Raw genomic sequence first — 12,449 nt, forward strand, 5'->3', positions numbered from 1 at the left:
CTATGTTACTTGTCTGTGGAATGAGAAGACCTGTCTGAAAGTAATAACATGATATTCTACTAATTAAGTAATTTCTGCCTTAAAAATTACTTCTAGCTGGTCCATGATAAGCAGTTGCATATTCTGGTCAACTTGCAAAATGAGAAGTTCTTACATTACCTTTTGCTTTCCAAATAGTACCAACTATATTATTCAGTGTAATGTATTTCACAATTATTACCACAGAGCCAAGATTCTCTTCATGTTATTTTCTATAATTTGAAATGTGAGGGTCACTCTTATTCCCTTTTTATCTGTATTCAAAATAATAGTTGTAAGTATGCTTCTTTGTGAACATCTAAACATCTCCAAATACAAAAATAATACACATACTGTATGCAGTTGATCAATGGCAATGTATATGGCAAAAGTTTTATGTACTGTTTACTCTAATTTTCTTATAGTTAACTGGAAAATGCCTTATGCTCACTGCAGCCTAAAACTTCTGAGGACTTTGACCCATGTACATGGGAAGCAAATGGTGTTAATGATTTAAGTCAAGTATCTTAATCCCTTACCCCCTACTTTGACAGAGATTACCCTTGGAAACATGCTTTCTGCCTAGTTTAAATACTACTAGTATAAGGCAGCATAATAGGAATAAATTTCCTTCAATTAACTTCCAAGAGATAAGTGAACAGGAGATTTGTTAATAGCTTAAACTGAGCCCATCTACCAGAATTACTTATTTGACCTGGGACTAGCTTCACACAAGTAGCCTGCACTGAGGCTGTGCACATGACATAACGTAATCTGTCATTTAGTAGACTGATCATTCGTACAGTTGGGGATGTATGCACATGACACATGGAACTTGCCTAAATTATCAGCATACGTGGTGTAAGAAAGAGGTAGCAGCACAGAAGGTTAACTTCTATAATAACCTGGCTTAGAATACAGCTGTGTTGAAATTTGATGAACAACCTGGGAACTTGGGTTTCCATGGGCATAGTGCTGATGGGAAATGAATCAGAATTCTGGCTTCTCACACTTAATTTCATGCTTATTTGCTACAAACTGTAGTTTGGGAGTGGACTAAACAGGCAGTTCTATTGTCCATTTTCAGCCAGTACTTTCCCACACAGAAAGACATTCAATCATTCATTGTTTGGGATAACTCCAAGTACATTTGATATTGATTCAATATTGTTTTTTGGCTTTGAATTAGTAGCTAGCCTTGGCTGAAAAATGCACACTCTGGTATGTTATTCAGTTTTGCAAGGAGGAACAGAACAGACAATTATTGTAACACAGGAATTATGTGCTATTCACAAGTAAAATATGGTTAATGCATTTGGTCTTTGAAAACCTCAACTGATATCTGTATCAGACTTTTAGAAGTCACCTCCTAGGCAGGCATGGCTTCTTTCTCTCCCTTCGTCCCTCAAGAAAAGCAGTGGCAATTTCATTTTTCCACAACTAATATTCCACAAAAGAAATAGGGCATGTTATAAAGTTTTACCTTGAAATTTACCTTGAAATTTATTTTCATAAATTAAATAATTGAATAAAAGTAATCCCTTGGAGAACAAAATTTCTTAATACTACTTTGTTTACATTGGGCAAACCAGAAGTGCAAAAGGGACAGTGAGTTCATTGCCTTCATTTTCATGCTTACTTTCACTAAAGAAAGAAAGGAGGCATTCACAGCATAGAGGTTTTATGCATTTTTGATGGATAGTCTTCATGTTTGGAGAAGGGTCTTCTGATATTTGAAATGGTCTCTTTTTGTCTGTCTTTATAGGGTGACTGGCAACCAGTAACAAGTAGTATTCCCCAGGGCTCAGTAGTGGGTCCAGTTCCATTTAATATCTTTGTCAATGATCTGGGTGAGGGGTTGACTGAGTGGCCCCTCAGACAGTTTGCAGATGACACCAAGCTGTGTGGAGTGATTTCTGCTGAGGGCAGGAAGGCTCTACAGAGGGATGTGGGCAGACTGGATCGATGGGTCAAGGCCAGTGGTATAAGGCTCGAAAAGGCCAAGTGACAGATCCTGTCCTTGGGTCACCAGCACACCATGCAAGAGTGCTACAGGCTGGGGGCAGAGAGCCTGGAAAGCTGCCCAGCAGAAAAGGACCAGAGGCTGTTGGTTGACAGCAGCTGAACATGACCCAGCTGTGCCCAGGTAACCAAGAAGGCCAAAGACATCCTGGCCGATATCAGCAACAGTGTGGCCAGCAGGACTAGCAAAGGGAGCAAAGGATAGCCCCTGTACTCGTGTGAGATCTCACCCCACATTCTGTATCCAGTGTTGGGCCTCCCACTCACTACAGGACAGACACTGAGAGGCTAGAGAGCATCCAGAGAAGGTGAAAGGTCTTGTGGAGCGCAAGCCCTGTGAGGAGTGGCTGAGGGAGCTGGGGTTGTTTAATCTGGAGAAAAGACTTGTTGATGTGGCATTTAGGGACACATTTAGTGGCGCACACTGGTGCTGGATTAACAGGTGGACTTGATGATGTAAATGAAACAATTCTGTGATCCTGGGACCTGTGAAAAACTGTGGAAATACTAAACACAGGAAGTGAAGACACCTGATACCAAAGACTCGATAACTGGGGATTCTGAGGATGGGACATATTGGTAAAACTCTTCAAGAAAAAGCCAGTAGTTTCATAGTTGTACCTGGAAATCATAGTGACTCTGAAAGTAAAATGGCTTGAGTGCTAGTGCAAATGACTGTCAGCCTACTGCTACTATGCACAGATTTGTCCTTTTTTGTTTCTTTGGGTGGCTGTCTGCAGAACTAGTCTGTCAGTAATTTGTGAAATCACCTTTTTCCTTTCAAACTTTTAAATAATATCCTCTTACAAGAGCTGAGGGCTGTGGACTTCTTTTGTGCTATTATTAAAATGATTATGTTACATTCTCAATCCATGGGCAGGAACTATTTATTCTTACTGTGGCAGTATAAAAAGTCTTGCAATGGGAACCTCAGCCTTATTTAACATGAAAATGATTGTTAATAATTATTTAAGAGTTTATCATACAAATACATTTTGATAGAAATACTAGATCGCTAGATTGCTGTATCATGACAGCTCTTCTATTTCCTTGGTAAACTTAAAACTGCTAAACTGAGTTACAGAGTTTAGTTCTGAGTTGCTCTGAGACATGTATAATCACTGGTTTAATTCTCCATTATATAGACTAGAATGATTTGAACTGTATGCCTGGAGAATAAATAAAATGGATAGGAACCACAGAAACTATAAAATATCACAAAAGTCTCTATTATTTGGTAGCACACAATAAGTATGAGGATATAAGGTTTTACTAGGATAGTTTGTGTATCATACCAATTACTATTCCCTGGATGACCATAGTGAAAATGGAAGGAGTTTTAGAAGAACATGAAGTGTAAGATGTTGTTCATCATTACTAGAGTTACAGGGGTTTTTAGGATGCAGTAAAAAGGCATAGCAAAGTAATCATGTATTTACACATACTTGAATAATGGTTGAAATTAAAAAATGAACTTTGCCATGTGATCAGAGAAGCATTCACTTCCAAACCATACTGTCTGAAGAAGTATGACATTATTTGTATCTCTATTTTCAAAACAACAAAGACACACAAAGCTGAACTCTCAATTCACAGCCTAAGTCCCTTCAGTGTGACAAGATGTACTGCAAATATACTTATGAACAAGTCAAACCCCAGTATTGCTCAGCAGGTCTATTTTTCAATAATTTGATTCTATGAATATGTCCCAAATTCTCACTTTGGGACACATACATGATTCCCACAGATTTAGTAAGGAGATGAGTTGTACATGTCAAATGAAGAACACACCTTAGGAAGACCCTCTGGATGATTGTGAAGGGTTTTAGCTACTTTAGGAATGAGGATAAAAAAATAATCTGGGTCCTGATTCACCTCTAATTTACCCTTCAGTAAAGTGGAAGTAAATTAGTGGCTAGAAGTGGGGTAGAAAAGAGGAGAATAAGGCTTAGGAATTTCTATTAAATATTAAACAGATACAAAGATTGGTACTCTGTCCATGGTTTTGCACAATAGGATATGAATAATTAATTATCCAATATGTAACTCATACAATAATTATGGGGGCAAAAAAGTAACTCAAAACACAGTTACAAAAGCTATCTAGTCCTAATGTTTTCAGGGAGCTCAGGTGCTCTCTCCTTTGTTGTCAGTGCAGCTGTACTGAGGCCATCTCTGGAAATCCAACATGGGGATCACGAAGTATCCGCACGGTTCTTCTAGATTCAGTGAAGGACCACTTGGATACTACAATGTAGAGGTATATTTACATACACAGATCTGTTCAGTGGATGTACAGAGAAGCAATTAGTCAACACATTCTATTTACAGTGTATAAGAGTGAGTGTGCTTTTTGGTACGAGGCATAAGAACACAACTTTCCTGCCTGTTTAGCAAATTCTGCTTTTTCATTCAACTATTTGCTGTTCTGGTGCTTTTTAAAAATTATTTTTTAATGCATATACACCAAAAATGACTTTTTAAGCATCAGTTTCCCAAACTTCAGTTTAGGTCATGTTGCAAGGTGGATTTTTTAATTTTGTTTTGGAGACTTAACTGAAGTGAGAGATATACTTTACTGCTTTTCTTTGTGCAGGACATACTGTCTTCTTACTTGGCAATACATTCCAAGTCAACCTCATCTTTGCATCCTAAGTTACACAGCAATTTCTGTATTGTAATACTTCAAGTTACATGTATGACAGTATGTTGTGCAAAACCTGTAATTTTTCAGGAGACCTACTTTTCCCTAGAACAACCAGAAAACCAAATTTAGATAGAGTTCTGAAATAAATTAAGGGGCAAACAGACAAATGCATTTCAGAAGAAGAAATATTCCAGTAAATGAAACAGAAATTATCTTTTTCCTGTAGAACACTGTCATTTAGAGTACTTTGCTTCACATAATTTGTCTACTCAAGTATTTTAATGAAGATTTACCTTCCAGTTTTAGACAGTTATGATACAGATGCAGGTTTATTTTTTCTGTTCCCCAGAACAATTTCCAATTGGAACATATGACTAGGCAGTGCATTATGACAGGAAACACAGTAACGGGATCTGCAAGATATCATGAAAGAATTAACAAATCAAATGAGAGTAAATGACAATTATAAGAAAAAGTTTGTTAATAACGAAGCAAGAGCTTTTAGCTCTTACAGTAATATCTTCCATGAGCTGCAAAAAATACACAAGAGAGAAAAATCCCAGATCTCATAGCTCTGAATTTATTAACAATTAGTTATCACTCACTCCTCAGTGAGGCACAACTTGATTGGAATAATAAAACTGCACTATTCAGGTTAGTTATTTAGAGTGGGAAAAACCCCCACACTGTGGGGAATACTAGTGGTGTGAGAGCACTGGAGACGCTGCAAACCCTACAGCTCATTTTCTGGTCTACTTTGCACTCATTGCATGACCTCCCATTGACTTCCATAGTACTGGATTCCAGCTCTTCAACGTTTCTCTTTATTTCTCTATGAAGTGGATTCCAGCCTAGAAGGCTCCTTTGTGAGCTGTGCAATTGAATATATATACATGGTATGTGACTGTGGGCACAATATTTAGAAATGATCCTAGGTTTGAGGTACAGGGCACGGTTTACTGAGGCTTGACTGTTAAAGACATAGAATCATAGAATGATTTGAGTTGGAGGGGACCTTAAAGGACATCTAGTTCCAACTCCCCTGCAATGGACAGGGACACCTTACACTAAACCAGGTTTAGAAGGAACGTTTCCACTAAACCAGAGCTCCATCCAAACTGCTCTTGAGCTCCTCCAGTGATCGGGCATCCACAAGTCCCTGGGCGGTGCCTCACAAACCTCAGGAGAGGTTTTTCCCTAACATCTAATCTAACCTGCTCTTTTGCAATTTGAACCCATTGCTTGGTTCCCTCCAGACATTTGCCACCATGGGAAGGGGACCCCGGAGCGGTCACTGCCTCTGACCCCAGTGCCTTCCAGCCTTCCACCGAAGAGTCTTACTAGGGGTGAAGTGCGAACTGAGAGACCGCCGCCCAAGCAAACGGCAGCAGCCACCGGCTGGTGCCTGTTGCTTGGAGCCCCTGCGTCGGGCGGGTTTCGGCGCGCCCTGTCCTTGGGTCAGGAATCCTTGTCAGAGGGCGAGCCGCCGCTTCCCAGGGCCTGGCGCGGCGCAGGGCGCCCGCCCGGGTCCCGGCGCGGGGTGCGCGCTCCTCGGGGCTCCGCGCGGCCCTTGCGGCACGGGCTGACGTCAGCGCCCGCGGCGGGCAGGGCGGGGCGGGGCGGGCGCTCCGCAGCGCGGGGGGCGCGGGGCAGCCGGGGCGCCGAGCGGGCAGCGCTGAGCGGGCAGCGCGGCCGCGCTCCTGCCTGCCCTGCGCCCGGCCGGCGCCATGGAGGAGTTCCTGCAGCGCGCCCAGTCCCGACTGGTGAGTCACGGCGGGGGCCAGCGGGCGCGGGACTTCGCCCGACTTGCCGGTGACTGCGGCCACCGGCCTCGCCCCCGCAGCCCCGGGTGCGGCGCCCGCGGGTGCGCTCCGAAACTTCTCGGGGCAGTGTTGTGGTCCTCCCGGGCGGGCGGCGGGCAGAGGATGGGGCTGGTGACCTTCGCAGCGGCTTGGGGCTGCGGCGTGTTTTGGGGGTGCCTTTTCCTCTCACACCTTGCTGCCCTCTAATTCCTGCTGAATAACGCTGTGCTTTACGAACCCGCGAGCCCGTATCTGACAGGCATTGAGGGAGGTGTCAACGTGCCGTTTCAGGATTATTTGCACATTTCTTGGGACTTTCAGATGCATCAAGTTGCATAGTTGAAGGGAGGGGAATAATACGCGAAGTCGCTGAGGAAGTATTATTTCTGTGGTCTAAACGGCACTCGCTGTAGGGGATAAGTTTGGGTGAGCAAGATATTAAATAACTGTGCAATATGCAAAGATTACCAAGGTTCAGCATCATAATTGTGTCTCAGTTGTCATCGGTCATTAATGCCGAAGTAGGAATCACAGAGGTAAATAGATCCTGTTCTCAAACAGCTTGTTGGTAGGGCTGTGCTGAGTATTTATTTTGTTTACAGGGACTGTTAATCTACCCCAGGCAGGGTGTGCTCTTTCCCCCCTTATGTGGACTGCAAAAGTAGGATTTTAAGGTTTTTAAGACTGGCATGGTCTTAGGCCAACTTGTTTTCCATTTTGATTTTCTCTGCAAAACTCCGTTTTACTGACTTCTTACCTTTCATGTGTAGCTTGCATGCCCACTAGCTATCCAGCTCTAAGAAATGTTCATTTGTAAGAGTAGGACTGGGTTTATCCTACAGCTGCTTGTTTTATCCTGTGTCTTTGGGTGTTTGGTACTTGTAGGGCCTTCCCAGTTTCATAGATCTGTTAAGAATCTCTAGAGAGGGAGCAATCATAAGCCCAAGATGCTCTTTGTTTGTCAGATGTGGTTCTGTATCTAAAATGATTTGTAAAAGATGATTTGTTATGCTATACATTCTTGGCATGCATTGTTGGAAATCAGTGAATCAACTAATTTTTTTAGAGGAGTGGAGAAAGAGATGAGAAAATGAATCCCTTGGTGGCTTCCTTAATATTTAACTGTGTTGGCAAATATTGATGGTAAGTAAACATGAAGTGTGTAATTCTGGTCACATGCCAATAGAAGTTGTTTTAGAATGTACTTTTAGGAATTTTTAAAATATTTCCCTTATGTTTTCATATAAGCAGTTGTAGTTTTGGTAGCCCTCCTAAAAGATACTGCACAGTGCAGTTACAAATTCTTAATACATTTTTCACTTTAGAATTTCATGTATTACAAAATTTGAGATGGAGATGGTAGTTTTGACAAACTTTCTGCTCAAGAACAGCATAGGTAGTCTTACTTGATAGATGCTAATTGTGCAGCGATAATGCTTCCCATTCGTAAGTGGCAGCAGTAAAAATGATTTCCTTACCTCTAAAAGCAAATATTGCAGTAATCTTTCTGAATATCTTTTGATACTCAAAAGGGACTTGTCTAGAAAACCAGAACTTGAAAGAGGCCCATGGAGAATAGATAAAATTATTTCTTTCGTTTAGATCAAGGGAGAAGCACAGTAACTGAACACCGCAGGAGCCCCTTTAAAATTCCTGTAATGTGTGTTTTCAAAAGAAATGCAGAATCCTCTTTGTGCCTTCTAAGTGGTGGGAGGAAAAGACATGTTTTGGAGGCCTCCTCTACAGGAATAGTATTGTGGCAGGACTTTCTGACTCCATGTATGGGCATGTCAGCTGGTAATGGCTGGGAGTGAAGCATCTGAGCACTGGTGTGTTCAGTTCAGAACAGATCCATAAATTTTATTGGTTGTTTTCAATTTGGCAGTTTACTGTAGCACAGTGGCCTGAAGAGAGTAACCCGGAGAAACTAAAGATTTGCATTCTGCAACATAAGAGGCTGATGTTGTGTTTTCTTTTCAGCTTGGTCAGGCCTTTTGTGGGGAATTGTTCTCAGCTGGTAGCCAAAGGCTGAGTTGAAGCCAAGCAGTGAGCAGTCTTTGTTTTAACACTGATGTAAGGTAAAACTGTGCAGGGGAATGGCTGAATGACTAAGGAGGAAGGAGCTGCTGTGTGTTGTGCTACTGCAGCCATATCTGTGGAAGATGCTAAAAGGCCTACAGTTGTATCTGAGAGGCCTGGTGATGCCAGTGTCACAGTGCTGGCATTTCACACCACAGGTATTCCTGTAAGATTAAACAGATTACAATGCACAGACTATGTGGTTGTTACTCAGCATGAGTAAAGGAAAATTTTCTCCAGAAAAGCAGTTGCTCCAGACCATGCAGGGGAACCTATTACAGGAAGTGCTTTGTCATTCATTTGGGTCTGGATCCAGGCACAACATTAATCAAGGCTATTTATCGGCACAGAGGAAATTATAGCCTCGGACTGTGCTGCACAAAGGGCATGCTTGTTTTTTGTTTTCTAAGCCTTTGTATTGTGTACCTTCATGGATTGTTGGAGAGGAAAATTCTCTGTGAATTATCTATTAATAATAAAGCCTCAACTAGACTATTCCTTCTTAAAAAACAATGGATTTTGCTTTCATAGCTTGTAAAACACCCTCAGAAATTTCCAGTACCAATCTTTGAAGTTGTTGTGTATAATCTATGTAAAACCAAGGAGGCAAAAGTTTTGAAGGCAATACATAATGGTGTATAAGAAATGCCATACTGAGATTTTTTCACATTTCTGCTTCAGTTCTGCAGGTTTTTCTCCAGTTTTTGGGTAAGTCTAGTAATAAAGAGATAATAGGTGAGACTAGATGAGGTCAAAGATCCTTCTAAACCATTCTATCTTGTCTAGAGCGAGGTTATAAACAGTAGAATACACAGGCTGATCAGGCACTGAAAGCTTAGATCAAAATGTATAGCTGAACTAACATGTTAGCCACAGCTAGAACCATCTTCCATACATTTGGCTATGTCATGTGCTTGGTTTTTTTTTATGCTTTGGCTTCAACAAAATCCCTGAGACAGTGAGTTTTACAGTTTTATCCTGTGCTTTGTTTGACAACGACAATATCCCTCTTTGTTTGCTTTAAATTGCCTGACAATTTCAATGTGTCTTCTATGAGGCTTCTACCTGAGTGAATATTTTTATTTCACTTTCTCTCTGGTCTTTAATCAGGCAGTACCATATCCTCCCTGTCTTCTTTCAGACATTTTTAAGCTAAAGTTCATATATGAGCATAAGTCTATCACTCTGCTCATCCTTGTGCCCTTTCTCTGAAGATTTTATTTAACTGTTTGAAAGCTGGGGAGCCCAGAACCAGCTGTCAGGTTTAAGTCGTAACACCATAAAAGACTGACAGTTGTACAATTGTCTTCTCTTTTTTTTTTTTTTTTTTTTTATTTTCTTAAGGGTTCTTGCTATCCTACTTATTCTGTTTTACTGTCAGAAGGCATTTTTCTCATGCTTTCAGAGTATCATGTAACATGAATTCATGATGTTTTTGCTGCTTAGTAATACCTTTTTTAAAGCTCATCTGACAGTGTACAGCACCTCAGTGCGGTTAAAAATGAGGATGAGTTGTTTTCTCACATTTTCCCTAGCCTGCACTTCTTGGCTCTCAATTCCATTTACTGTTTTATTCCCTAGTCCCTCAGTGTCATGAGTCCTTTCTGCAGTTCTTGTAGCCAGTTACAGATTTAACTCTCCTAAATCATCTGGTATTGTCTGCAGCTTTTTCCACCTCGTTATTTGCCTGCATTTCCTACTAGAAGTAATATTATTTATTATTTATGGATATGAGAAACAGCACATATCTCAGCACATATTCTTTTGGAGAATCTTTTGTGGTTATTCTTCACTGAAAAACTGACCATTTGTTCCTGTCCTTTTTTTCCTGAACTTCGAGTTCTGTAGTGTGTCATGAAAGGATGACACCCCTTTTTTTCTTGGGTTATTTTGTTTCTTTATTGGCCGGTAGGAAATTTTTCAGTAGTATTTTGGAAGATCCAAATAAAATACTTGCTTGTCCTTCTCTGCATCTTATTGAGTTATTTAAGAACTTTACTTAACTTAAAACAATTTTGTACAAAAAATGTCATGCTTTGCAAACATTGTTTTTTCCCCACTGTATTATGTTATTAGTCTCTTGGAATTAGACTCTTTCAGGTACAGGCAAACCATCCAGATGGAGAAGAGTTACTTATCAGTCAGTATAAAATTTTGTATTTATTCAAGAAAACAAAAGTTTTCAAAAGTTTAAGGTTTCAGTGGTGTAGCTTCAGACTGATTATCAGAGCAGTTATCAAGATGTTAAAGTCAATTAAATAGAGAACTAAACATTCAGAAAGTACTTCCTCAGTAATTCCCTGACGTGAAATACTATGTACTGAGGAAGTTACTTAAATTAGGTATTTTTCAAGTAGTCTGACATGCTTCAGACTGTTACAGTGAAGTGGAATGACTGTGAGAAGCTAAATCAAGGGAGTATGTCAAGAAAGAAGCTGTAAAAATTTTAAAAACAAATTTACAGAATTTCCTCTGAGAGATGCTGAAACAAGGACTGCCAGAGAGTGCTTTTTCCCTGCTTTAGGTCTGTGCCTAATGGAGAACCTAATGCTTTGTATGCTGGCTTCAGGGAAGTCAAGAACAGAATGGGCCCCAGAAAGGCTTAATGTGCTGATGATACTGAGATAACCACACACTGCAGCAAAGTGCTTCAAACTAGTAATTGAAAGATGGTCCTCCTCCTGCAGAGAATAGCAAATTAGCTGGGGAAATTATCCTTCTAAATGATATGTCATCTTCAGCAGTTGACAGTATTTGGGAAAAAACCCCAAACGCTCTAAAAATTGAAGTTATTTTATTCCCTTGCTGATACAAGAAAAGAGACCAGAATGCTGTACCTATGTTACACCTGGCAGGGTACACACTGGACAAATGGGGTATTATGACCCCAGACAGGCGTGCCCAAATAAATACTGGACTGTTTTACTGGACATTTTCCAGTCTGAGGAAAAGATAACTGAGGGCCAGGCCCTTGACCAGGGAGATGCCCTTGAGAATAGCAAAAAGGCTTTTAAGGCACTGCTTTGATAGATATGAAAAATGAATGTTGTGCTTGTTTCTGAGGCACAGAAGTTCAAAGAACAGTTAGTGATGATGGCATGACTTGAGTAGATTTATGCGACCACAGTTTAAAAACAAGCTGAGTCACTTACATGCTTTTTCATAGTGCCTCTTATTTTCCTATCTGGAGGTCTTTTATCAATGATAGGCAGTGGTTACTTTGAAAATAGTATTTGATTTAGTTGGAATAGTTTTGGCTTTACAGGAGGTGAGAAACACTACAGAATTGAAGCAGAAGTTATTTTCAGAAACTGCTGAACATCTCCAAACTGAGGAGTAAAAAAGCTTTTAAACATTTAGACAGGGAGGCAAGTCTTACCGTCTCATGTGTCTTCTGTGCATTCATCCAGCAGCACACAAGGGACTTGACTACACTTAGCTAGGCACTTATGCTATGTAAGACTTAAAGAGTATGAGTAATGATATTGACTCCAGTTGGAAAACTCAGATATAGAAGCTGTACATACACCAAAAATGGTTGCAGAATCAGAGTATTATGGCTGATTAACATTTTATTACTTAAATCTGTCAGAAGAAATCATGCAGCAGCAGCTATGGAGTCAGTATTTATTAGTAATAAGGAAAAAAGAGTAAACATTGCACCAGCATTATTCTGAGGTAAATTTTTAAACAAAGCAATGTTATGAGCAGTTACAGTAATATTGAAAGTCTGTTTTTTGTTATCATGCTACAGTTTCAAGTGGATTACTCCTTTCTTTTATGGGTACCACATAATCAGAAATATTTCTTAACTGGTAAAGAATTCAGGGAATCATAAGAAAATTATTTAAAGAATTCATGTCCAAGAAAAAAAAAATGAA

General features: G+C 40.3%; 1 protein-coding gene across 1 annotated transcript in view; it reads left to right on the forward strand.

Moving 5' to 3' along the window:
- The first annotated feature begins 6,350 nt into the window (after positions 1–6,350).
- The window catches only part of PRUNE2 (prune homolog 2 with BCH domain), a 130,151-nt gene continuing 124,052 nt past the window's right edge, over positions 6,351–12,449 (forward strand). Inside the window, exon 1 of the mRNA XM_071424900.1 lies at positions 6,351–6,450. Coding sequence (XP_071281001.1) covers positions 6,415–6,450 — 36 coding nt within the window. The 5' untranslated portion in view covers positions 6,351–6,414. The remainder of the gene's footprint in view (positions 6,451–12,449) is intronic.

The sequence above is a fragment of the Agelaius tricolor genome, unplaced genomic scaffold (assembly GCF_023055355.1).
Source record: "Agelaius tricolor isolate 1412-34295 unplaced genomic scaffold, bAgeTri1.0.p SCAF_4, whole genome shotgun sequence".
Taxonomy (NCBI): domain Eukaryota; kingdom Metazoa; phylum Chordata; class Aves; order Passeriformes; family Icteridae; genus Agelaius; species Agelaius tricolor.